The 27,513-nt window shown below is 48.5% G+C and overlaps 1 protein-coding gene and 2 pseudogenes across 4 annotated transcripts in view; 1 reads left to right on the top strand and 2 right to left on the bottom strand.

Annotated features, from left to right (window-relative positions):
- LOC126544291 (juvenile hormone acid O-methyltransferase-like) overlaps nucleotides 1-27,513 on the bottom strand; it is a 177,196-nt gene that overhangs the window by 86,889 nt on the left and 62,794 nt on the right. For all 4 annotated transcript variants that reach the window (XM_055062514.2, XM_055062513.2, XM_050191551.3 and 1 more), the window contains 2 exons: nucleotides 10,904-11,463; nucleotides 5,723-5,879 (listed from right to left, as the gene is read on the bottom strand). In XM_055062514.2, coding sequence (XP_054918489.1) covers nucleotides 5,723-5,879; nucleotides 10,904-11,463 — 717 coding nt within the window. The remainder of the gene's footprint in view (nucleotides 1-5,722; nucleotides 5,880-10,903; nucleotides 11,464-27,513) is intronic.
- Nucleotides 18,839-22,151, top strand: LOC126544287 (uncharacterized; annotated as a pseudogene).
- LOC126544290 (uncharacterized) lies at nucleotides 22,272-23,477 on the bottom strand (annotated as a pseudogene).

The following is a 27,513-nucleotide window of genomic DNA, read 5'->3' as shown; positions in this document are numbered from 1 at the left end:
TGACGCCTTGTCTGTGAACGGTACTACTTTTCGAAGTGGCCTTTCCGCCCACCGCCAAAACACCGTTCGGCCCTGTGAAGGACGTCCTTGTCACTATGCTCGCGATTTCCTAAAGTGAACAGTCTCAATTTGGCGGCTCTTGCATGGCTGCATCAGTGTCCTTTAATATTTCTTTTCTGGCCAGGAAACTTCCTCGGAAATTTCGCTAGAGACAGAAGGTGCCTCGAGAGGCGTCGACGTAAGTAGGATGGCATCAACCTAGCGAGCTTTGATGGCTGAGGTTGCGCGATGACGCGAAAGTTTCACCAGGAAAAGTGCGTCTCCCACACTGATTTCAACGTGTTTGCATATTAAACATGCAAACGATAGCTTTAGGCGAAATAACAACGTGCGGCGCATTTGTGCTTATATCATTCACCACGGCGTTGTGTGATGCACCTGACCAGCCAAGTCTCATTGCCCTCAAAAAGAACGTTATGGTCAGCCCTGTCGCGGGATGGCGGTTCGTCGTACCCTTCTTCCTTAGTGTTCGTTTATGTCCTTTCATAAAAATGAAATGACGTACTCTCTAGATCTGCAGTGTGGCAGCTGACTAGCCGAGACCCCAGTCCTGTCTCAGGTAATCTAGGCTGTGCTCTGACGTAGTAGTTCTGCGGAAACCCGGGTTTCTGCGGGTTTCCGCAGAACTACTACGTCAAAACTCTTGCCTTTGCTTCGTGTTGTCGACAAATTCGACTTCGCCCTGCCTTCTGCTAGCCGCCTGGTTAGCTCAGATGGTAGAGCGGCTGCCTCGGAAAGGCGGTGGTCCCGGGTTCGAGTCCCGGACCAGGACGAATTATTCTTCAACTATGAGGGTTTTCTTTCGAGGAACCCGTATGGGTTTCCTTTGTAGCAATAGGCGCTGCTCCGTGGGGAGGACTTGGTACAACGGGCCTATAGCCGCAAGGCCGCCGAGCTGAGCCTCCAGCAGGGCTGCCTTCTGTGGGGTTCCAGGAGGGTGATCCCACAGTCTCCGGTCCAGGGTCCTGCAGTTGTTGCTGCGGGTCATCCTGGCGTGGAAAAGATCAAGATGGTGGCCCGGTCCCACGTTTGATGGCCCGGTCTGGACCAGGACATGGTTCAGAGCTGCCAAGTCTGCAGGAGCATCAGCGGGCCTCACGTCATCTGGATATCACGCCCTGCCCGTTCCCACAGAGACCCTAGTCCCGGCTGCATACGGTTTTTGAGGGCCCTCCAAGGGCCATTACTCTTTGGTGGTGGTGGACGCCTTTTTGAAGTGGGTGGAGGTTATACCTGTCAGCACTCCATCAGCAGGCGCGGCCATTACGGCTTTGTGACAGGTCTTCGCCACCCAGAGGTCGCCGGACGTCATTGTGTCCGAAAATAGTCCCGCTTTCGCCAGCACAGAGTACGTACCTGGCCTTGCTGACAAGAACGGGATCCGCCGGATGATGGTTCCACTGTTTGACCCTGCTTCAAACGGTGAAGCCTAGCGGGTGGTGCAGACCATCAAAGGCAAGCTCAAGAAGAGCCAGGCTGGAGATTTCTGGACGCAGGTTGCCCGGGTACTGTATCAGTACGGAACCACGCGCCACGATGCCACTGGCCGTGCCCCCTGTGACCTCCTACTGGGTCGGATGGTCAAGACTCCCTTGGACGTCTTGAATCTGGACCTCCGATCCACAGCGCCCCTGAAGCAGCTGAAGCAGAAGCTGGCTGCTGACCGAGGGTGTCATCCTGGGCCGTCGTCGGAGTCGGGAGCTCCAGTCTTCGCCAGGAACTTCCGTCCTGGCCTACCCTCGTCCGCCGGACAGGTCGTAACTCCTGCTTGGGCTTCATCTCTGCTCGGCCGCATGCCGAGCAGGACCCCATGGCACCAGCACACCGACCATTTTAGGCCTCGCCCTGGGACCTGGCTGGTACCCTCAACTGCCGCTTCAGAAGACCAGCCCGCAGGAGGACCAGCGGCAACACCAGCCGCTTCCAGTGAAGCATCGCCAACCTCGGAGGCGGCAATCGTTGCTAGTGGTGTGGCACCCGTTGGGCCGGTGTCAAGTCTGGTACCACTCTCAAGGCCGGCCACTGCGGCTTCTCCGGACTGAGCGAGGCTGGTTCAGGCAGCACCCGGCGTTGCCACACCCAGCCCGTCAACACCGGTGCCCAGGCGGAATACTCGGCCACGGAAGCCGCCGGACCGTTTCACGCCTGGAGAGCAGGCACCGTCAACTCGGCGGGGACGGCGGCAGAGCCTTATACATTGAGCCTGGATGTATTTTGTTTGTAACGACCAAACAAACTGGGGGTAAGGGGAGTAAAGAGCATGTGATGCCCCCCTCGGGCATAATCTTCATTGCCCACCAGACTCGGTGGCCTGCCAGGCTAGGTGGGCAACATTGGTCACCGCACCAAATAAACACCGATGAGCACAGCTGCTCGGTGATCAGACATCGCTAATCACCACCCCGCTGCGGAGCATCTGTCTAACGGAGGGTGCCCCGATTGAGCCCTCCCTCGTTCACGAGCCCGGGTGGATGGCAACATAAGCCATATTCTTTTTTATCGGTTTTTTAAAATCGCATCTGAGGCACAGTAAAAAAAAATTATTTTAAAGGGTTCGTGGGAAGGAAATGATCTATGCCGCAACGTATCCACTTGTTTAACCAGAAAGCAGCAGGATTGAGATGATAACGCAATTAGTAGATTGTAGCTTCAAACAGATATCCTGCCAGTGGACGATACGGCTCACTGGACGAGTCTGTTCATTCGGCTAAGACGCGGAAGAAAGCCGGCAAGCCTTCAGAAATCTTCGAAATGGCGTCTGCGTTGAGCTTATATCGCTCGCGTTGAAACGTCACGACATTTTAGTTCAGTGTGCGCACGTCGGCACGAACAGCGTCTTTGGCAACAAGATGTTCTTCGCACATGCGAAAACGTTTCCAGACAAAAATGAAGCCGAGAGTCTCTCGGCGCGGAATGGCTCGCTTACACTTCTCTCGTAGGTCCGCGTCAGTATAGGTAAACAAAACAGAACCGAACCAACACGTAGGTACACAACAAATACAGGCATTGTCGCTGTCACAAAGCGTAGCTATCAGCGCAAGGGAGGAGTTGTAGAGTGCTCAAAAATTAAAATACGAACTGAAACAAACAGCAACGAACTCATTTTACGTGTAATTACATGCAAGCGCGACATGCAATTGCTTTGTAGCCGGTTTCAAATGTGGAGTAGTCCCCGCGTGTGTATGTTCTGTGGTCTGAATTAAGCCGCTGTTACAAGTGCATGTGGACCTGAAAACGAAACAATGCATTGGAGTACAGGCAAACTTCTTTATAACGTAGTTGAAAGAGGAAGCAAAAGTACTTCGTGTTATCTATTACTTCGTTATATCTGTTAGTAATATCTTAACCCGCCGTGGTTGCTTAGTAGCTATGGTGTTGGGCAGCAAAGCACGAAGTCGCGGGATCGAATCCCGGCCACGGCGGCCGCATTTCGATGGGCACGAAATGCGAAAACACCCGTGTACTTAGATTTAGGTGCGCGTTAAAGAAGCCCAGGTGGTCCAAATTTCCGGATTCCCGCCCACTACGGCGTGCCTCATAATCAGATCGTGGCTTTGGCACGTAAAACCCCATAATTAAAGAAAATCTCTTTACATCAATATATACTCAATTGGTGGACAACTTTACACATAGGTAGAAAAAGATGGGCTTACAGCCTGCGGGACCGCTACAGGGCACGTATGCGACGAAAATTTCATGAAACCGTAAGATAACCTTCGGCCTGCACAATGCCGGACTTCTTGACATCTCACGCGACTGCCTCTACAATAGCTGCTTTCTGTTTCCATATGATGATCTTTTGATTGCGCCTTCCACTTGGCTCGATTTGTGAAACCAGAGTAACAACCACGTGGTCGAGAAAAACAGCTGCACGCTGTGGCGCGCTCCACGTCTATGGCGGTCGAGCAGCACGTGGCACACAGTAAGGCAAGCCGACTACGCAGATCATTCCGGCTGATCCACCGCCAGAGCCTCCAGTTGGCTCCCGTCTGAATGATTTCGACGAACCTCGCCGCGCCGGCTGGGTTGGGCCGACTCATGGCCTCCGAAATCGCATCTGCGCAGACGCGATCTTGGAGGCCACGCCTAGCGGCACCAGCCTGCGCTGCGCGCTGCAGTGAGACAGAGATGATCCCGCGATGGTTGAGCTTACACTTAATGGTAAGAAGGACCAGTGGGATACAACTTCAAAGAACAGCAGTTGGCGACCAAGGCACACGGACCCCCGCAGAACTTTTACTCCTCCAGCCAATCACAGAAGTAAACAAAATCGTCTTCATGCGACCATTTGAAAATGGCGTCGTACTTCATACCTCCGGAGCGTGTGCTGTTCTTGAAGAGTCTTTTCTTCAGCGGAAATGGTGGGGTGGGCAACAGACACGGACAAAGTGTATGGAGCCTGAGCAGTTTACTCTTCAAAAGTCCACGAAATAGTTCATTTCACTGCTGACCTCGTTTTACTCATGAAACTTCACTGCCAACTGGAGTGAAACATTACAATAAATAGTTGCAGCGAAGTAAGTGTTTTATTTAAGTTCAGTAAACAATAGGCTTTCACCGTTCGGCTATAACAGACGAATGAAAACGTACAATATTACGCGCTTATAATTTTGTTTTTGTGGTTACCGCCTTATTTAGGTAACAGAGAATGTTTGAAGTACGAATTACTTGCAGCCTCGCGGAAGAACAGGGGCTGGCGGTTATGAGGGCGTGGGCGGAGCTTCACTGCAGGCTTGAGTTGTATCCGATTGTAGTGCTGCTCGACAGTGTATTCAACGTGGAGGTTTAAAACTTCTGCCTCCGATGTTTGTCCCGGAGCATACGCTCTAGGCTAGAGCCAACATTCTCTGCAACCTTGCGAAATTCTACCACACACTCTCGAACAAACTTCTCATTTCTCTGGTTTTTAGTCAAGAACATGTAACTTGCAGCAGTCTCATTCCCGTTCGGTGAATACTGGTCGTTTAGGTATGAAAGTGCTTCCTGCTATCTGAATTTGTTCGCTTTTCGATAGTTGCAGCTACAAGCTAGCACGCGCATTCTTCTCGTGGCGACGCTCGCGTGCCAGGCAAAACGAACCAGGCTGGCCTTAGTACGTAAAGACTAGGAACCAATCAAATTGAGCACGTGTCGGCGCGCAGTCGATTACTTCGTCTCAAAGAGTGCATTTATTGGCAGTGAAGCTCTCCCTCTGGCAGCATGGTGACACATCATTTCAAATTTTCCTGTCTGCTAGAACAATAAATCAATTTGAAAAAAAAAATACATTTGCAGAACGCGTTCTTGAGGGCGCTTTACAACTGCAAGCGTAGAATAAAAAAAAACCGAATTGTCACGTAGAGGGGCCCTTTAGAAAAATAATAAACATCAAAGAAGTGAAAACTTCGTAATCTGGATGCCTTTTACATTCGTCAAAAAAGTACCGCTGTAAATCTACTTCACAAGTTTTAATTGACACTGGTAAACATAGGCGTTTCATTTTCAAGTACGATGAGCCGCACCCTTAGCAAGGTATTGCTAAGTATTAGCAAGCATTGAACATGAGTGGCTGAGCTTCTCATGCTCATAACCACAGCCAATTCCGCGTTAGTCACGAGTTCAAAGATTCGGGACTCATGCTATAGGACATGAAGAATCGACGAAAGAGCGAGCTAGTACTCACTCAGGATGGTTTGGACGCTTTTTTTTCGCGGCTTTCCATACAACAGCTCACAGGTCTGCGCCGTCAGGCCCGAAGTCTTCAAAATATCTCGGAGATAAGCCAATCTTGCCTGATCGCTATCGAGGTCTTGGCTGTTTGGCACAAAACCTTCAAAGAGCTAGAATATTGAAAGCATCAAAACACAGATTGAACAAGTACCCCCAACAATCTGGGCATGAAAACGAATAAGCACACAACTTCGGCCTATTATTCCACGCTTTATAATAATAATAATAACAATAATAATAATAATAATAATAATTTATTGCTCTTTAGATCCTGTTATATTCAGTGCCACACCTAAATACGCAGTGCCAATAAGAGGGCAGGCAGATGAGTGTTGCGTCTCCGAACAAGAATTCAGATATTCCAGGGCACTCTGCAATGTTAGAAGATAAGTAACAACATAAAAAACATAAACTAAGAGAGCAATATTATTGTTTTAGTCATTCCATGCTACCTGCTACGACCCTCGCCCTCAACCAACAGTGATATTATTTTTTTTACAGTAGGATAATTGTTAAGAATGGAAAACCCTTTCGCCGGCATGTTCAAAGTAGAAAAAAAAGAGAAGTGTACACTTGATAGTCATTTGAATTTCCTCAAATTCTGCCAACGCATGCGCTGGAAAAATTTCTTAGGAATACTGTTGTCATTGTCACAAAGCTTACACTAGCACATTTCGTATATATCTGGTTCTCTCTGTAACTTTAGCTTAAAAATTTAGCGTACTTAATTGTTTATCTTTCTCCGGTGACCGCTTTTGACCGGCCACGCATTGTTAAACGTTATCGCCAAGCGCAAGACGCGCCTTCGTGATTTAGAACTTTCGCGAATGTTATCGTTCATTGTATCTGTTGTGTGTGTCCTCGCTGAACAATGTATTATCAGACGGCATGCAATACGCGAATTGTGTAGCACTATAGTTTCTCGAGAGCACGCGGGCACGAGCGATTACACCAGAAGCTTCGATGAGTGACGCATAAAAGCAGGCGCGCTTGGCCAGAACTCCTAGTCTAACCGCCGTATTCAGAAATGCATCTTGACTTGAAGCTCATGCTTGACTTGATATAAATGACGCCTGTTGCAAACGCGCCAAAGATGCATATTCCGTTTGTTTCGGTGCGTTCGCGACAGGCGTCATTAAAATCAAGTCAAGCATGGGCTTCAAGTTGAGATGTATTTCTGAATACGGGGGTAAATGGTTCTGGCTTGACCCGCTGATCAGATTCCGGCCATCACCGGCTGTGTTCGCCGCTACCGTTGTGCTTTGGGTATAACTTGCATTTGCGGGCACCGGCCAATAAAAAGTTTCGTCATTCATAGTTTCGCTGCTGTTTTCTTCGTCGCTCTTGCGTGAAAATATCAAAGTCCAACATTATTATTGAAGGAATGTGTGCACTGCATATTATTCGCAAAAATATTTATTTTTGCCTAATTGTCACGTGCCTGTTCTGGAAAAACAAGCGGGGATCGAAAAACCCGAAACGTTGGTCTATGTTTAGGCATGCTAAGAAAACGGCAGCGCTGCTTCCTCATGTAATAGTCCTTTTTCTTTTCAGAAAAAAATAAAAATTGAAACCTACATCCAACATCGCAAAATTCGGTTGTAACTTGGGCATTACCGCAGGGTTTTGTGGCAGGGCCATGCGCATCCATTAGTGAAATGCGGAAGCTGGATTTGGGGCTCCCGAATTAAGGGCGAGAAGACGCGGTTTGGATGGTTAGGTATGCGTTTTGTTTCAGCGCAATTAGCGCTATAGTTTCTTTTTTGCACGTGTGTCACGAAGAAAATATGACGACTATTTGGTGTTCCACAGGGTTCCGTCCTTGGACCCTTACTGTTTCTAATTTACATTAATGATCGTCCCTCGCTTATCAACTCCCATATCCATCTGTTTGCTGATGATTGCGTCATTTTCAGAGAAGTTGCCAATACTAACGATATTGAATTACTTCAGTGGGACCTTACCACTATTGGGAACTGGTCCAATGAATGGTTAATGGAGCTAAATATTAACAAATGCAAAGTCATGCGTGTTTCTAGGAAAACATCTACAATACCGTCGCACTACATTAACAACATGCCGTTGGAATCATTTTCTTCATATAAATATTTTAGTGTTTACATCACTTCTAACCTAAGCTGGTCTCTTCATACTGAGAACATAATTAAAAACGCTAATCGCATGCTTGGCTACCTACGTCGCAACTTTTTCAACGTACCTACTAATTTGAAACTTTTGTTATAAAAGCTTTAATACGACCCAAACTCGAATACGTGAAGCTTTAGCTAATATTGTATATACAGGTGCCATTTAAACACTCATCTAAACAACTGTATTTGTCTTCTTCATTATTTTGTATTTACCACCACCCATCTGTAATGCCCTTGGCCCTGAGGGGTATAATAAATGAAAAAAAAAGAAAAACCTCTTGCGCCAACTTGGGTCCCTGAGTATGGGGAACAAGTTATGTGCCGCTCTTCAATGAACCTCTTTCACCCTCACTTCGGATGCCGGGTATGTGACCACTTCGATCCTCTTTTCAAACTTCTCTCATGTCAACTTGGGTCACTGGGTATAAGGAATCGGGTATGCACCGCTCTGCAATGAACTTCCTTTAACCTATCTGCGGACACTGGGTACGTGGCACACTTCAATAAACCTCTCGCACCAACTTGGATCCCTGAGTATGAGGAACAGATGTGCCGCTCTTCAATGAACCTCTTTCAGCCTCACTTCGGACGCCGGGTGTGTGACCACTTCGATCCTCTTTTCAAACTTCTCTCATGTCAACTTGGGTCATTAGGTATAAGGAACCGGGTATGCACCGCTCTGCAATGAACTTTCTTTAACCTATCTGCGGACACTGGGTATGTGGTCCACTTCAATAAACTCGTGCCAACTCGAGTCCCTGACTATGAGGAACAATTTATGTGCCGCTCTTCAATGAACCTCTTTCACCCTCACTTCGGACGCCGGGTATGTGACCACTTCGATCCTCTTTTCAAACTTCTCTCATGTCAACTTGGGTCATTAGGTATAAGGAAACGGGTATGCACCACTCTGCAATGAACTTCCTTTAACCTATCTGCGGACACTGGGTACGTGGCGCACTTCAATAAACCTCTCGCACCAACTTGGATCCCTGAGTATGAGGAACAAATGTGCCGCTCTTCAATGAACCTCTTTCAGCCTCACTTCGGACGCCGGGTATGTGACCACTTCGATCCTCTTTTCAAACTTCTCTCATGTCAACTTGGATCATTAGGTATAAGGAACCGGGTATGCACCGCTCTGCAATGAACTTTCTTTAACCTATCTGCGGACACTGGGTATGTGGTCCACTTCAATAAACTCGTGCCAACTCGAGTCCCTGACTATGAGGAACAATTTATGTGCCGCTCTTCAATGAACCTCTTTCACCCTCACTTCGGACGCCGGGTATGTGACCACTTCGATCCTCTTTTCAAACTTCTCTCATGTCAACTTGGGTCATTAGGTATAAGGAAACGGGTATGCACCACTCTGCAATGAACTTCCTTTAACCTATCTGCGGACACTGGGTACGTGGCGCACTTCAATAAACCTCTCGCACCAACTTGGATCCCTGAGTATGAGGAACAAATGTGCCGCTCTTCAATGAACCTCTTTCAGCCTCACTTCGGATGCCGGGTATGTGACCACTTCGATCCTCTTTTCAAACTTCTCTCATGTCAACTTGGGTCACTGGGTATAAGGAATCGGGTATGCACCGCTCTGCAATGAACTTCCTTTAACCTATCTGCGGACACTGGGTACGTGGTCCACTTCAATAAACTCGTGCCAACTCGAGTCCCTGACTATGAGGAACAATTTATGTGCCGCTCTTCAATGAACCTCTTTCACCCTCACTTCGGACGCCGGGTATGTGACCACTTCGATCCTCTTTTCAAACTTCTCTCATGTCAACTTGGGTTTAGGTATAAGGAAACGGGTATGCACCACTCTGCAATGAACTTCCTTTAACCTATCTGCGGACACTGGGTACGTGGCGCACTTCAATAAACCTCTCGCACCAACTTGGATCCCTGAGTATGAGGAACAAATGTGCCGCTCTTCAATGAACCTCTTTCACCCGCACTTCGGACGCCGGGTATGTGACCACTTCGATCCTCTTTTCAAACTTCTCTCATGTCAACTTGGATCATTAGGTATAAGGAACCGGGTATGCACCGCTCTGCAATGAACTTCCTTTAACCTAACATCGGACACTGGGTATGTGGTCCGCTTCAATAAACTTCTCGTGCCAACTTGGGTCCCTGACTATGAGGAACAATTTATGTGCCGCTCTTCAATGAACTTCTTTCAACCTAACTTCGCTTACTGGCTATGTGCCGCTGAGTACGTTCAGTTCCTCAATGACAAAAAAAATCCTTTACACTTTCTCTGGTGTTGGGCGAAATCGAACCCACGTCACATATATTCAAACAATTGCTTGTCTGAATACATATTCTCATGGGAGCCCCGCGCGAACATCGCGGCTGTACCACAATATCGTCCAGCGCGTCTAGAGGGGAATCCATAGAAAGGAACCAGAATGCATATACGCTTAATATATGACCTATTTCGGCGGTCGCAATAGGGTGTGTCGCTGCATTGGTTCAATGCTAATCGCATTAACGTCGACATTCATCGTAAGGTTTGTTCTGCCGGAGTTTTAGAAGCGAAACTTTCCTCTGGGAATCTCGCCGGGTTTTCGTGACCATGGGTGCTGCGTTACTGTTCTCTAGCCGAATAAGCCAACCAATCACAGCGGAGGACGCACGCCACGCGCGTTGCTGACTCCTTGAAAGAAAACAGGCGAGCACGTGGCCTGTGCTCTACGAAGGCTGCTTAGAGTGGCAGCCTTCGGGTCCTTTAAGCTACGTCAGATTGAAAATTCTGATAAACCGCCCTCAAACACTTGTGCCCGATCGAGGTTTCTGTATAGGTTTCGTTTCTAAAGCTTCCTTGAAGCTGCTGAAAATAAATTGACGAAAACCTTTCAATTAGGCAAATGACTCCTGCGGGATAGCGCGAATTCAGGAGCAGGGGACTGACTACGCATGAATACACTGCAATATCCGTGCGCGCAACAAACGAGCATTGATAGTCTCACCTGTGCATACTTGCTCCACCGCTCAAGACGTCCGAGTTTCCTCCAAAGCATCCTCGTACGCGACCAGGCAGGGAATACCAGAAGGCATTCACCCGAAGGTGCGAGCAGGCTCGCCAAGTTCTTCATCGCTTTCGCCTGGTCTTTCACCCAGTTGAGGCAAAAGAACGAGTAGATGCGACTGAAAGTTCCGTACTTAGCGGCGAAATCAGCCACATCGTCGTTGATGTTAAGGTGCTCGAACACGATATTGCTGTGCGCGGAGTTTTCCCGAGCGTAGGACAGCATCTCATCGGACGCGTCCGCTGCGACGATTCTGCGGCACGGCGGGCAGCTTGCAAGAAGGCCGCTGCGAGTGAAGTCACCCGTGCCGCAGCCGAGATCAAGAAACTGTTCACATTCCGTGTTACTTGGAGCAAAGGTCATGTTGAGGAGCGTCAGAATCTCAAGATTCATTTGTCGCTGTGCCTGGTTATTGCTTGCATAGAGGCCGGCATCATACATCGGATTCTTCGAAAAGTTGCTCATGTTCTCGCAGGACCTCTTTGGTAAGTACTGGTATTCTGAAAAAGAAAAAGATGCAGTAACGGAGTGAAGCAAAATACAAAAATAATTTGCTTTGTCGAGAAAAGTTTAACGCTACACTGCCAATGTATTGAACCGGAACTGAACTGCAAACCGAAAGAAGAAACAACTACTGACAAGACTGTAGAGAGACCTTAGGTGGTTCTTGCCAATCTAAGTGCATAGCCAAACTCTTCTAGGAAGCTACTCGCTTTATTAAATGAATGATGCGCTTGAAGGCGCACATTTGTTGCAGTGAACATATTTAGACAGCATTTATTGTTTTATTGCGTAATTCTTTAGAAAGCCCAGCCGCTAACCAGCAGATGTGAACTGGTAATAGAGGTTGCTGTACATATAAGTCAGTTCGTCATAAGTTTGTTGTGTGCAGCGCGGTGTGAGCGCGGGCGTACCAGAGCACTGTCATCCTCCTCTCCCGCTGCTGGAGCCCTATGCTGCAGCCGTTACAGCAGGAGAGGGCCGTGGGAGAGGAATTGATGTGTCTTTTCCGAGCGCTCCCTAGCCAGACGTACGCGTTGGAACGCGTCCGCACTCGACAAACCGCGTCTGGGTGCGTACGGCGGAGGCTGCGTCGCGCGCCGACGCGCGTCGGCGTAGAGTCCTTGCGCTGCTAGGATTTCCACGCCCGCGCGACGCGCCTCACGTGACCATGGCAAAACAACGTGGCTTCCAGAACGACTTTTTCGCGTGCGCAAGCAAGATGCGTTCGTTGGGATCGGCGTTCCGCGCGCGTCTCGGTAGTCGATCATGGCAGCTGTTCAAGTCTTCAGCCATAGCGGCAGCATGAATAATGAAGTCATAATTGCCCAAGCGAAACGTCGGCCCCCATTGTAAATGGCTTCATACAAGCAGCATAAGGACCGCAACGTGAAAGCGGCAGTGTGGAGGGAAGTGCCGGCCGCCGTCCTGCGAGATACCAAAGGGCAAGCAAGGTAAGCACGTAGATTCTGCAACTTGTTGTCAGCCTTTTGTGCTAACAATTGTCTACTAAACAGCTTCGCATTTGTCTTTGCAGTGGCCCTGGATTTGGCGCAAAAGCAGTGGAAATTGCTGCGCGATGAATTTCACAGAATTTTCAACGGCTGCATGCACTCCCAAAAGAGCGGCGCTCGCCAAGGCCTTCGAGTCCGTCAACACGGCCTGGCCTTTCGATCTGCTTAATTTTTAAGAGGCACAGTAGTGATCAGAGCGTACGTTTGCGACAGTTTTTGTTATTGCGAAAGTCTTGTTGGCAAGATGGAAACCACTTTAATTGGGCCTAAGCCAGTGAGGTGAGCTAGGAAGCTTGTCTCTTCCAAAAGGCTAATTTACCTCATCCTAAAGCTAGCTAGTATGTCTTTTACCAGCTCATAATTTTCAGGTACAGTTGTTCAGGCCTACTGCTATGAACCTTAAAACTGTAAAGATAAATGTAACAAATTACAGTGTCGTATAAATGGCGTTTGTTTTAGCAGACGCAGACAAAGAAAGGGGTTACAAGACACACGTATGGCCATCCGGTGCTTAGATATGCACCAGTGGCATAGCCAGGAATTATGTCCGGGGAACAAAGACCTCGCAATTGATTAGGGCAGGAAGGGAGAGGTAGGTGCGTGTACTGAAGAGGGGGGGGGGAGCACGTGCTCGGTGTTTCTCCCACCCCGCTTCTTGAGGCACGCCTGCTCACAAAAGTAAATAGAAAAGGGGACAAAGTAGCCAATTTTCGCGTTTATGCAAGCAAATTGCAATATGCAGGTGGTTTTCATTGTAGATACCACATGTCTAGGCTGTGAAACATCGTTGTTGGAATCGCCACAGTGCTATTAAACTTGTCAGCAATAACTGATGTCCAGTGACCATCCGTCACTCCACGTTGTCCCCGCTTCTAGGAAACTCTCGTTACTCGCGTGGCCTCCATGTGGGAATCATTGCCGCCTGCTCTTTCTTGGAAGTGAGGTGACTGCCCGACAAGGACGCCACCCCAGCCACTCGGCAAGCCCGCTTTTAGTGCGGAATAAAGCCAGTCGAATTTCCGTTCTCAACCGCTCAAAACGTGTGTTACTTCCCTCCGCTAAACCGAGCACGCAACAAGTGGTGACTCAGGGCATTTACGTTTTTTTTAGAACACTGCCATGGATGACGCTGCTCCTACTGCCACTGACAGAGAAGTCGCCACGATTACGTCTCCTGTCATGGCCGAAGAGCTTCAGCTGCCTATCATTTGACACAACAATCCTCGAGTTTGGTTTATACAAGTAGAGGCCCATTTTCAATTCCGGCACATCACTTCACAGACAGCAAGGTACCTGCACGTCGCCGCCGCGCTACCCTCCGACATCGTCGATGCCATAGACGACTTGCTAGTGGGTACGCCTTCGTCGACAGCATACGACGACCTGAAACGCACGGTCCTGCAACGCCTCAACCCATCGCAACAGAGTAGGCTTCAACAGCTCCTTTCCGAGGAACTCGGCGACCAATGCACCGGCTACGTCACTTGCTGGGTGCCCACTCCACAAACGAGAGCCAGCTTTCAATTTTGTGCGAGCTGTTCTTGCGGCGCCTTCCCCAGTCCGCACGCATGGTGCTGGTGGGTTCCGACGAGACGAGTCTCGATGGGCTAGTTGCACTCGCTGACCGCATATGTGACTGCTCGTGTGCGGCGCAGCTACCTATCGCCGCTGCGATAGTCTCAGAGCCAGGAAACAAACTCTCGCGCCTGGAGGAAACAGTCGAACGCCTCACCAGTGCGCTGGAGAAGTTGACGACGGGTGGCATCGAAACGATGCGCTACCCATGAAACACAAGGTGACGCATCATGTCACTAGCACTAGCCCGCCTGTCGCCCCGCGACCACGGATGCTCGCTGGACGGAGGTTGGAAGTCGTCCGCTGTGAGTTCGAACAGATGCTTCAGCTCGACGTTATTCGTCCTTCCTCCAGCAAGTGGTGTTCACTTCTTCATCTGGTTCCAAAGCAGGACAGTGGCGACTGGCGGTCTTGTGGTCATTACCGAGCTTTGAATCACTACTCCGGATCAATAACACCTTCACAACACACATGACTTCGGTGCTCGTCTCGCAGGAACCAAAACATACAACAAGATCGATTTTATAACTGCATGGAACGAAATGCTCGATGAACCTATAGTCGGATACAACTTTAGAAAAAAGGGGGCGTTTACTCCTCCGAGGCGGAGGCACACGAGCACCCACCAATGGGCGCGCACTCTGGACTAACGTCATCAGCCGGACGGCCGGTGAGCCCGCCGACGGAGAAGATGGCCGCCCGCGCTTCGAACTGGGCGAGGTCGCGTCAGCTGTGTGCTTCAGCCCCTTGTCAGAGTGAATTCCAGAACTGTTTATGATGGTCTATCATGCCGGAAATATTACTACGAGCTTACGATGCGGCATTTGTGCTGCGTGCGCTTATTCTGAGCCGTGATCCGGCGAAGGGACATTGCAGCGAGCATCGCTGTCGCTGCGCTACGCGTTGACTTAAAACAGGATCCCGCGGCGACCGCTACGAACACACATCCTGCGTGTTTGTTCCATGTTGTTTTATTTCGCTCCCGAGTGACGTGACGACGAGAAAAGTTTTCCAAACTGGTGCCTAGTGTTAGCGGCGGGTGTGTTCGCGTACAGTGTCGCTGCGTTTTTCGTCGGACGGGGTGAAGCGATGGAGCAAAACCATTCTCAGGTGAAATAAGAAAAGTGTGCGCGCATGAAACAAACCTACGAGTGTCTCAACAGAAATATTTGCAGAAGAAGCCTTCAACGCAAAGATTTGTCAGCGTCAACTTAGCGTGAACGATCATTGTCAGCAGTGAGATAGCCGAGCGTCTAGCGACGGTGTTCGAGCGTTGTGTAGCACAGTCAATTGATTGCTGTCCACCAGTGCTCACTGCACGCGCAAGCTGTAGAATGCGTGCTATGAAATTGTGAAAACACAAAAGCCAAAAATATAAATTTTATGCTATTTAAAACCAAGGGTATTTATGAAGCATTTTTGTACCTTCCTGCCTCGACCGTATTCTCGCCCCAGGTTTGTAATGGTTGTGATAAATGCATTGTTTTATATAAGTACTTTTTCAATAGCAACTGATTCATTTTAAGCTTGGAAAACGAGTAGTAGATACGCCGTGTACATGAAAACAAGCGCAAAAGCCATGCGGAGCTGCTCTTTCTACTTTCGTCACTTGCAATGAAGCTAAAGAGCAGGCGACGGGCAGCGTTGTAGAAGGCACGGGGTTATTTTTCTGTTGCTATCCGGCATGTGCTGTAGCACATGAGAGCTCTACTAAACCAGTCATCAAAATACAAAAATATTTAATTATACCGGGAATTGCGCGTTTCAGGAGCACGATTTTTCGAGCGGGACTATTTCATTCGCGGAGGCAATCGGCTGTCGCGCTTCGGTCATCTGGGCGGGGCTTCCCCTTTCTTCTAAACTTGTATCCGACTATAGTGACATTCTGAAGACAGCAAGCACTGCTCCATTTGGCTTATTTGACTTTGTCCCTATGCCTTGTGGTTTGAACAATGCGGCGCAAACTTTTCAAAGGTCCATGAACAAGGCTACGCACGGACTTCCGTCCATTTTCGTCTACCTTGATGACATTCTTGTGGCAAATCACACAGACGAAGAGCCCAAAGAGCACCTTCTTCTATTTCAGCGAGTGGATGAACACGGCTTAGTCCTGAAGACCCAGAAATTAATTTTTGGAGTTGAAGCCCTGGATTTTCTCGGCCATCGCATTTCACCCCAAGGCATCTAGCCACTGGAATCACGGGTGTGGGCATTCGAGGGCATCCCCTCTCCAACCTCCTTCCGAAAGTCGCACGAGTTTCTGGGACTCAAAGTTTGACAGGCGCGTCATGCCATCCTGCGCGCAAGTTCTTCATCCACTGACTGGCCTGCAACGTCGTCACTCCAAAAAACAGCCTACATTAAACTGGTTCTCGAAGCACGAACACTCCTTCCAGGAAGCCAAAGCGCGGTTGGCGACTGCAGTGTTGCTGATTCATCCGTTACCCGAAGCGCCAACTCTCCTTATGGTAGATCAGTTGACCACGGCAGCGGGTACAGTACTGCAGCAGCACAACAGCACAGATTGAAGGCCTCTGGGCTTGTTCTCAAAGCGCCTCAAACCTCCAGAATCTCGCTACAGATGTTGGCCACCCATTGCGCTGTCAAGCATTTCCGTCTACAAACTGTACCTTCGTTTTAAAGGACAGCAATCCCTCTTACTCAGAAAGTGAGCTTCGGCAACTTTCTTTTATCTCCGAATTTTTTTAGGACATCCGCCACATCTCGGGCACCGAAAATCAGGCAGCAGACGCAGTATCGCGGATCGGCTCTGTGCCTGCTGGCCCTCTGGATTTCCAAGCTCTAGCCTCCACCCAGCCAAACTGCGCCAATTTCGGGGTAAAGGTTCATCACTCTAGCTTGCAGAGGTTCCACTTCCCTACACAACAACATTGGTCACTGTGACACATCGCAAGCAGATCCTCACCCGTTCGTGCAGTTCGATCAGTTTCGGCAGGCAGTATTAGATTCACTGCATGTACTAAGCCATCCCGGCATCAGAGTGACACCGAGGCTCATCACAGACCGCTTCGTTTTCCCAGGTATCAACAAGGATGTTCGAAGCTGGGCAAGAAGCTCCGAAGCCTGTCAAGTCGTGAAAGTGACCCGGCACATACGTTCAGTGGTGCAACCGTTTCTACCACCAGATGACCGTTTTGGTCACGTGCATTTAGACATGGTGGGGCCTCATCCGCTCATCCGCAATACCAAGGTTTCAGGTACCTCCTCACGTGGGTCGACCGGTACTCAAGGGGGCCTGAGGCTACGCCTCTAGCTCCGTGCGCTGCGACTGACGCGCCACCGCGCGGCTGTCGGACACTCGTTGAGAACCCGAGCAGAAGGAAACGTCTCCGTGTTGCCACCGGAATACGGATTCATGTCGCCATGGAGACGCGTACACCGTGACCGCGTCGTTAACGCGTAGTTGACTGGAATAATGAATTGCTGCTTAGTCGGCTGTACCAACAAGTACACGTCGTGCCCAGCGGGGACGACGTTTCACGGTTTCTCAACTTGTCCGTGCTTTGTCGGGCAGCGGCAACGGTGGATCACGGCTGTGCAACGAAATAAGTATGTTTCGTTGTCGTGACTGTGTCTTCTCTCTTGGCCGTCTCACGTTCGGCGTTTTTGTTTTTCTTGTGCCACTAACATCTGCACATTTAAGTGCCGATAGAACAAACTGGGAGCCCTCTCGGCACACGAAGATATGCAGCGTCCATTTCGTTGGGGGTGCGCCGCCCAAGGCTGTGTCGTCCCCGTCGTACGTGCCAACGATATTTCCTGACGAATACCGTAAGCAGTTTGTGCTTCCGGAAGATAAGCGTGGACTCCGCGAGATAGGCACTTTCTTTTTAGGCTAGCCATCAGGTGTTGAGATATTTAGAAGCGATAATTTCTTGGCGATACCCCAGCCAAGATTTCGTCAGTCGGTGTGCTCGATGGTTCGTGTGACCGATTTCACTCTAGTGCTGGCAAACGCGCAGCCGCTAGAGCAGAGGTGCGGAAACTGGGGGTCGAAATTCCCTCCCCGAGAGATCGCGGGGCGATGTAGTCGCGGCTCCTCGAAGAGTTCCCATAATTAAAGCAGAAATAGTACGGCGGGGTAGCCATATGACACTCGGAAGCTTTGAGAGGACCCTAGAGCATAGCTTGGCTTACACCATAATTCTCCCAAAAAAGAAAAGCGCAGTGACTTCACACAGACGAGCTGGCCTGGTGCGCACGTACTTTGAGTGGTGCATACTCGGGAGTAAAGAGCAGTGCATGTAGTCATTACGGGGGTGATTAAACGCCCGAAGTGTGCAGCATGGGGACAAATTTGCATGCGGAACAAAAATCGAGTCTGTTTATTCTCGTCTTAAGAGATCTGGCAGTCGTTAGTTTTCGTTTGTTTGTTTTGGTCTTTCACCAGAGCCTGACAGGGAGAAAAGGAGGAGCGGATTCATGATATGGACCTGTTGGCCGTAAACGAGATTGCTCTAATCTAAAGGAGTTCTACTGCAGCACCTAGTCCGTGCGTGCTGTCAGCGTGAGCCAAACATTGCTGTTTGGCTCATAACATAACTGTTCATAACTGTTCAAACATAACTGTTCGAACCTTACAGTAGCAGTACCCCACCCCCCCCTAATCAGACATTGTTTCGTTCAATGCCAGCCTGCATTGCGATTATCTAGAGAAGTTACGGTGTGCATTTTTCTTCTTAGAATTAAGAAGCGGAGAACAGCCGCAACAACTGCCGCAGGTCCCGTCTGCTCCTCAACATCTTTGCACGTGTTGCAAGCTGGACAACCTACAGTCACCATGGGCGTGCCAGCTCCTCCATCACCAGCAGTCACACTACCGCTGGATGAACCTGAAGGCACGATGGCAATAACAAACCCAAACAACTGCAAGGAGTTGAGGTACGTTCTGCTGTACTACCATAAGGTACCAAGTGCCCACTGAAAATTTGCAGATTATAAAAAAGAAAGGAATGCAGGGTGGGTGCTTCTCGTGTTGGAAAGCTAAAAGGCAGAACAGACATATTGTCATGAATGAAAAACGATGCAGCAGTGAATAAAAAACAACTGAAGATTTATTGTGGCAAACTTGTGCAAAAACAAACGAAAAACAGCCTTTAGTGCTTCCATTAAAAGCACATCACCCCGATGCAACACAAAACAAAATAAAAATACACTGAAGAGCAATCTGGAACACGAAACGTGCACAGTTCTATCGAGTGTAGAACAGCTTGAGAAAAATAATGCGAACCACCTCGGGTCGCAAATGGCTGCGTGAAAAAAGCTGGGTTTTGTCAGCCGCCACTTCATAGTTCGAGTGCCCCAGGCAACGAACAATCCTGTAGGGTCCAATCCTTGCTGTTGTTATCCCTGTTAAAAACCTGCGATGGTAGTTCCCTTCTCTTTCATCACAATGAACGTTCATTCAGTTTCACCTAGTTTGCCAGGGGTACTGTGGTGAGCCTTGCATGAGCTTTTGTGTCTTGGTGTGCCTGGTTAGGGCTTCTCGACGTGGCATACAATCGGTATTGTAGGGTAAGATAAAGGTAGAAAACACCTTGTTCTCTTGTCTGAAAATTATAACATGCCATCAATTTTATGCAGGTCTCAACTCACACGCTAGAGACACCGTAAGCCCACAGCAAAGGAGTCCTGATGATTGCCAGCACCCTGTTCGACGGTGCATACGAGGTATCCACCCAGGTTGAATTCTTTTCACCTGAACAACCTGCAACGGTTGACGGAAGTGTCACTGCATTGAGTTTAGAAGACCACGAAGCAAAGGGTTTCTACGGCTACCAGTCCTTGGTGGACAAGGAAAACGACGATGACCTCAGAGACCTGACTGGGGTGACAGTTACGGTGTTTCTGGCCCTGTTGAGCCTCTTGCCACAGGTAAATGTTAAATAGGCTTCCAGATGATACCAATGAGAGAATATTCACAAGTTGCTCAATTTAAATTGAACTGAAAAATAGATATGCTGATGTCATGCACGTTCATCTAAAGGCGCAGCCTTTTTTATATTTGATGTTGTACCTTGGGAATTGGACAACCACCTCACGCACAGTTCTTTTCTGGTTATGGATAATGAACCGCACAGATACGTACAAGATGTCTGATGTACTAGGGCTTTCTTTCCATTTTAACGTGCCGTGGAATTTGTCGGAGTGTGTGGCACTGCAGCATGGTGGTATTTCTGCTTTAGTTTTCACATGCGCTAGCAGACAGTGTATCTGCTAACGAGATTTCAGCTACCTAAGTGCAAGCTGAGTGAGATAGCGATCACAACTAAAACAGGAAACTGACTTCGTGGTCTGACAATATTTATTTAAGGTTAGTGATGGAGAATTGTTTTTAGCACATTGACAGTTTAGGACCATGCTCTCAATAGGAAACCACATGTCCAAATTCAAATCTTAAAACAAGCTGTTCGTACGAGGTGCATAAACATATGGAATGGAGAAAGTCAGCCTTTGGAAAGCGTTTATTTCACCAGACGACAGCCGCGAAATGGAGTCTGTTCTTGCTGGGTTCAAACGCAGGCTTTGTGCGTACATCTGTTGAACTTTTGATGAAGGAGATGGTGGTGCAGTGAGATCAGGTGCATCTTTTAATCCTTTCACAACACACTTCAATGGGCAACTAGCTTGTTTTTACCCGTAGCATGGTCCTCGAGCATCAGTGTGCCACTTTATGTATGAAAAAGAAGATTCTGAGTTCCAAATACAGATATCAGAAAAGTTTTGCAAAGTGACTCAACCTCAGGCGTGTCAGATGGGTTGGGATCCCATAAGCCAGGAGTGCAAGTTCCCCTGGTCTTCTCAAGCCTAACAACATTTTGACAGTGGACAAGACCATCAACTGCATCAGCATTGCCAATGTTGGACTCTGTGGTTGGAGAATGAAAGAGAAACATATGTCTACATTGATACTATGGTGATTTCAAGCTTGCATTTGACAATACGGTCGCACTAGGCGCCAGGGGGACGAACCTAAACATCGTAAACTGCAACATTCAGATAAGAGCGTTGGCGTGAGACAGAAAACAGCACTACACAGAAGGGTTCGCATCAATGTGCCAGATGCACAGGCCAGAGGAGCTTGAACAAACTTGGGAGGGATGTCTACGCGCAACAAAATACCTGCCTGCTTGTGTTCAGATATTGGACGGTTTGAAGAAACCATTCATACACCTAAAGCACTAAATCTGCAGAACATTATTTGCAATATTGTGGAAGTTTCTTAATTAGCACAAAAAAGCTTTGAAGGTTGGTTTCATCACTACTGTAAATGTTGTTCTCACAATATACCTCTCATTTTACAGGTGCGGGGCGAGAGATACTTGGACCTGGCGGTGGACAGCAAGCTTCTGCTGTTTCTCATGAAGCTGAATCATGGCGCCACATTCTCTGCATTAGGCGTTTTGTTCGGCGTACATCAAACTAGCGCGTTGCGCATTTTCTATGCCACTCGGAAGCTCCTGTCCGTCAGCACCGGAGGGTGGATCAAGTGGTTTTCGAGGGATGTGGTACAAGCATCGATGCCTTCCTCTTTCCGCCTGAACTATCCCAATTGTAGAGCCATTGTAGAATGTTCGGAAGTCAGAATTGAGAAGCCAGGTAAAGTTGCAGATAGGGTAAACTGTTGGAGCAACTACAAGAGCGACTTTACACTGAAATTTCTAGTCAGGATCACGCCATCCGGTTACATAACTTTCATTTAGGATGTGTTTAGTGGCAGGTCGAGCGACACATACATCATCGCCGACTCTGGATTGATTAACTTGCTGGAACCGGGGGATATGGTGATGGCGGACAAAGGTTTTCCCCATGTAAAGTGCGACTTGGAAAGTAAGGACGTCACACTTGTCATGCCACCATTTGCAAAGGCCAGCGAGCAGTTTACCAAGGCGGAGATGGAAGAAACTTATAAGGTTGCATCACTCTGCATTCATGTGGAGAGGTGCATTCAACGCATCAAAATTTTTGCGATCTTGAATGAAAGGCTAACCCCAGAACTCAAGTATCACATCGACAAGGTAGTGCACGTGTGCAGCGTGCTGGCTAACCTACAAGGTCCTGTCATCAAGACTGTGTGAGTGCTTTGAACAGAAGAAAACGTTTGGACAGCTCTTTTTATTTTTGCTGTATTGTGCAAGCGTGCCCACAGTTCGTTCAATACAAAAAGAAGATGCTTCACAAGTAAACACTGCTAAAGTTTAATACAGACTTCGGCGCCTCAGCACAGCTGGGAAGTAGTGCCTAAAAAATACACTCCAATTTCGGCACAATTTTTTTTTCAGAAAAGAGTCGTTCCTTTTTACTTCTACACATTTCGACCGCTTTGGTGAGTACACGTAAAAGTCACATATGCTCGCACCTACGACATACATGCTTATTTGAACTTGTGTGTAGTAGACATGACTTTCCCGTAGTTGCAGCTTTTGTTCTTCATAGTGGAGATAGTCCATATTTATGTTCTCATTCACAACGGGCTGTGTCCCACACCTGGAAGGCGCCTTGATCTCCAGCAAGTGGATTCCTTCCTTTTCGTCCACGAAACCATCCGGGCTACAGCACAACCGTGGCTGCGCAGTGCTGATGACAAGTCCCACTTGAATCAGATTGCGCCCCTCTTTGGATATGTACTCTTGTCGTGCGACTGGCTCTTTTGCCACACCCTAAGCACATGCAGTTCTTTATATGAGTGTGGCTTTGCCAGTTGTTTTCCCAAGCTTTCAAAGTATGCTTGACATGTCTTTATCATGTGAGCCTTGGAAGTCGCTGAAGTTGTCAATGCCTTCTCACAATGCCACTGTGGGCCTCCATTCTGTAGAATCGTTTGTCTTGCAGTGTTGTTGCGTTCATCCTCTGTCACCACTTCCCGAAGAAGGAAGTCGTCACTCACTTCTTCCATTGAAGTGCTCTCTGCTCCAAATATTTTGTTGGGCTGACCCAGGCGCCCGAGCAGTTTGTCCAAGCTTTATAGATTTTCCTTTACTTGCTCCGCTTAGCGGAGCATTATGCCCAAGGGGCAGTTTGAGTTGATGATGACTCTGCGCACAGGTTGCTTCACCAGCATGTCATCTTGATTTTTAGGTGGGTACATTTCCGAAAACAATACTCCCTTGTTATGCATCCCAAGCTGCTTCGCCGATGGCCGTTACCACACATTTGCTATGGACATCTTCGTTGATGTGTCCTCTTGATTGACATGTAATCACTGCTGCTGAATGCTTCCACTGCCCTGAGACACCACCTCTACAGGTGCAGTGAGCTTGTGTGATGTTCCTGCTGGCATCCACTTGATGAGAAAAGAAACGTATGCAAGGCATTTTAATAGTGCACAAAATTGAGGGAACAATTTAATAAATATTATTAGCTACCCTTCTACTTTTCACAAAAGTTGGAAATGCAATGCGAGGTCAGCTAGAGCTGTGCACGATTTATTTCTTTGTTAGGAACATGAAGCAGTGAACTGAGTTGCCCAGCATATTATCGTATAAACATGCCTAGCGGCACGGCACCGCTACGACTACTCTGTAGAATCAACCGAGGAGGAAGAGTAGCTAGGCTACCAAAACTGTAGGGTCTCCAGGAAAAAACAAAGGGCTGCTTTCCGGCCCGCGTGAGTAAGCTGTGCGGACCATGTAATGACAGAAGTGCGTAAACATACACGCTTCCGCGCATTTCACCGACGACATTGTGGAATAAACAGTTGAAAGTAGTACCTGTCCTGCGTTTGATTTTCCTTTTGTGCCGTGTCCCTTGTTTGCGCTTTGCAAAACTTTTTTATTTCTTTGGAAGACAATATAAAGAAACGGGTCGTTACACCGAGCGACAAATTTAAGCGAAACACTGCGCAAGACGCGGCGACATGGCTGCGAATAGTCATTACCCGAAGCCACGGTCGCAACGAAGGAACGCCGCCTAACCAGTGGCCGCGATTTCATCTAAGCCATCGATAATTCTAAATAGCCTCAATATTTTTCAAGTACACTGGCAGTGGGTACGCACCAAACATATTCTAAGCATGAAAGAATGATAACTTACCGGATCGTTATGGAGTAAGCCTATTGCGAGACGCAAGCCTGACGCACGAATTTGGCCTTCAAGAGCGACGTCGCCATAGCAAACCGTTCGTGCACGTCAAAAACATGCCCGCTTTGATGCAGTTTTTCGCCTTTCTTCGTATGGTATGGCGGAAGAACGATCCCACTACAATATCTTTAAAACCAGCTCGAAGGACTAATGCGCCAGCCACGGGCACTTGCACCGCCATAGCTTCCTACGCAAGGAGCCACTACCGTCTGCTACGATTCTCAATATTGCACGCGAGTCGCGCCGCAACGCTTCGTGCGGCTTTCAAGGCACCCCCGATAGGTCCCACTCGGAGTGTATAACACATCACGGCCGAGACAGTGGCTGAAGCATTTGTTGCCACGTGGGTGTCGCGGTACGGTTTTCCTTCGCGAATAACTACTGACCGAGGCCAACAATTCCCAAGCTCGCTTTTTTTCTTCCCTGGCGAGGCTGCTCAGCACGCGCCTTCATAACACCATGGCTTACCACCCACAGAGCAACGGTATGTTCGAGCGTCTCCACCGACAACTCAAGTCATCATTGACCACCACACTCGACAGAAAGCACTGGCTAGAGCGGCTGCCCCTAGTACTACTGGGGCTGCGAACAACAATCAAGGATGACCTCCAAGTCAGCGCAACGGAGAGGCTCTATATTGGTCGGCAATCCGCGTTCGAGGCCAGTGTTTCGGCAGCCAACGAGGCACCCTACCCTGCCAGCGGCCGCGCAGCACTGATAGAGGCTACATTCCTGGCTCGACCAGCTTCGACCTACTCCCCCCACCCCTCCCGTATCGCCCGCTGGCAGCCTGTGTTTAGTTTCCCGACAACGGACAGAACCACGCACGTATGTCTGCGGCGCGACTGAATCAAGCCACCGTTGACTCCTTCCTGTGAGGAAATTGCGACACACATGGAGTCTGCCAAATACGTTTCTACGTTGTACGCTGCCAAAGGATTTTGGCAGATTCGAATTGCCAAATCCAGCTCGTACTTGTGCACCACGCTCAGACCACGCCATACGAGACATACAGATTCTTTCGGACGCCATTTGGAATTGTCACTGCGTCGGAGGTTTTCCAGAGAGCAATGCACCAATTACTCCAAGGGCTTGATGGACTGGAATACTCATGGAAGGCATAATGGTGTGGGGATGAACAAAGGAAGAGCACGACAGACGTCTGCGAAGCGTTTTGCAACGGTGTCGGGAAGCAAACCTCGAGCGGAACTTGGCTAAGTGCTACATCTGGAAAGTGAAACTACGCTACCTAGGGTTCGTGCTAACGTACAGAGAGCTCTCGATCGACCCGAAAAGAGCAGAAAGAAGAAATCCTTACATTCCAAGTCCCAGAGAATGCTAAGGATCTCAAGACGTTCCTGGGATTTATTTATTTATTTATTTATTTATTTATTTATTTATTTATTTATTTATTTATTCAATACTGCCAGCCGCCATTTGGCAGCCAAGGCAGGAGTGGTACACTTCTTTTGGTGGGTATCAAGATGCAGCAAAGCGAGCATGATAGCAAAGACTAACAAAAGCGAACACTGCATTTATGAAAAGAGAAAAGCAATCACTTTGGTGGGTATCGCGATGCAGCAAGGCAAACACAATAACAAACACTGATACAAAAACGAACACTGTATTTGTAAAACACAAAAGTACAAAAATGAACATAGGCATGCTAAGTTTATAGCAAAGCCATGACAGCAGATAGGAAAGACTTTTGATTTGTCATGGAGACTACATCACGCGGGAGCCCATTTCATTCGGATATCGTTTGAGGGAAAAAACTATGTTGAACTTTGCTGCTAGGTTCATCCCTGGCGCGTCGGAGATAAGTGTGCTGCTGTGAGACCTGCTGAAGAAGGACAACGAATTGGTCTGGACAGACTTGCAGCAGCAAAGCTTTGAACGCGTTCGGACAGCCTTATCACATTCACCGGTCCTGGCATACTACAAGACGAAGCCCTTCGTGCTGCAAGTAGATGCTGGCCAGCATGGAGTGGGAGCTGCCACTATTCACAATGTACACCCTCTGATCTACCGTTCTCGTTCACTGACAGAAGTTATAGAGAAGCGCGCACAAAATAAAAAACAGATGGTGGCCATTGTGCATGGCCACCATTTTCACGACTACGTCTTCGCACAGCCATGCATCCTGGTGGAAAGGGACCACCGCCCACTCGCGGCGATCTTGAAGACGCTACTCCACTAGTCCAATATATCTCCAAAGAGTTCGATTGACACTCCAGAATACTAAATTCGGACAACATACAAAACTGGAAACCAGATGTTCATAGCAGGTGCCCTGTCTCGGTTTCCTTCGAAAAAAAAAGTGCGGGAAGGAGAGCATTTCCAAGTAAACATCGTCCAAGAGTTAACAGTCTCCACAGAAAGACTATAGCACATAAACCCAGATGAGAATTTCTGTACCCTTAAGCAATATGCAAGTAGGAAATGGTCAGAAGAAAGAAAATCCACCCCGTAACAAATCTGAGCCTACTGGCCGTGCCATGACGCGACCCATGCTGAAGACGATGTCCTCTTCTGATCCAACCGATTGAATATTTCCAGCAACATGAGGAACCAAGCCCAAAGCATGCGGCACATTGAGGCACAGAAAAGATGACGCAACGTGTGAGAGACGTCATGTTTTGGCCTGATATGTCAGCAGACATCCAAGAGAAAGTGGAAAGGTGTGCGCTCAGCAGGCAACACAAACACAGGAACCAACATCTACCAATGATGAGCCAAGACGTCCCCGAGCTGCCCTGTCAGACAGCTCTCATACATTTTTTCCACCAAGCGAGATAAGAATATGGGATCATGGTTCACTTTTACTTGCTTTATATTGAGCTTCGGCGCTTGAAGCACACAACGGCGGAAGCTGTCATCAGGTTCTGGCAAGAGGTCTTTGCTACGCATAGCCTTCCCGCAAATTTATCAGCGACAACGAGCCACCGTTTAACAGCCACAAGTTTGCTGAATACATGAAGCAGTGTGACATCGTCCACACTACATCGAGCCCTCACTACCCCCGTTCAAACAGAATGGCAGAGCGAGCCGGCCAAGAGGCGAAGAAGCTTCTGAGAAAGACACCATACGACACTAGAGTTCTACAGCACCGTGCTGGAGTGCTGCACTCCTGCATTCCAGTTCTGCACTGCACTCCTGCACTCCAGTCAGCGTCTGATGGAATGGACAAGGACGCAGCTGCTTATACGCACCAAACTTCTAGAGCGTAAGACACTGCCTACCCAGCACGCAACTGCAAAACTTAAGGAGATATGCCAGCGCCAACAGACATACTACAACAAGTTGTACAATAACCCTGGAGCGTGTGCATCCTGCGTTTGCGGTCGCAGTGTTCGATAG

This window comes from Dermacentor andersoni, chromosome 10 (assembly GCF_023375885.2).
Source record: "Dermacentor andersoni chromosome 10, qqDerAnde1_hic_scaffold, whole genome shotgun sequence".
Classification (NCBI taxonomy): Eukaryota; Metazoa; Arthropoda; class Arachnida; order Ixodida; family Ixodidae; genus Dermacentor; species Dermacentor andersoni.
This window is presented reverse-complemented; position numbering and strand designations above follow the sequence as displayed.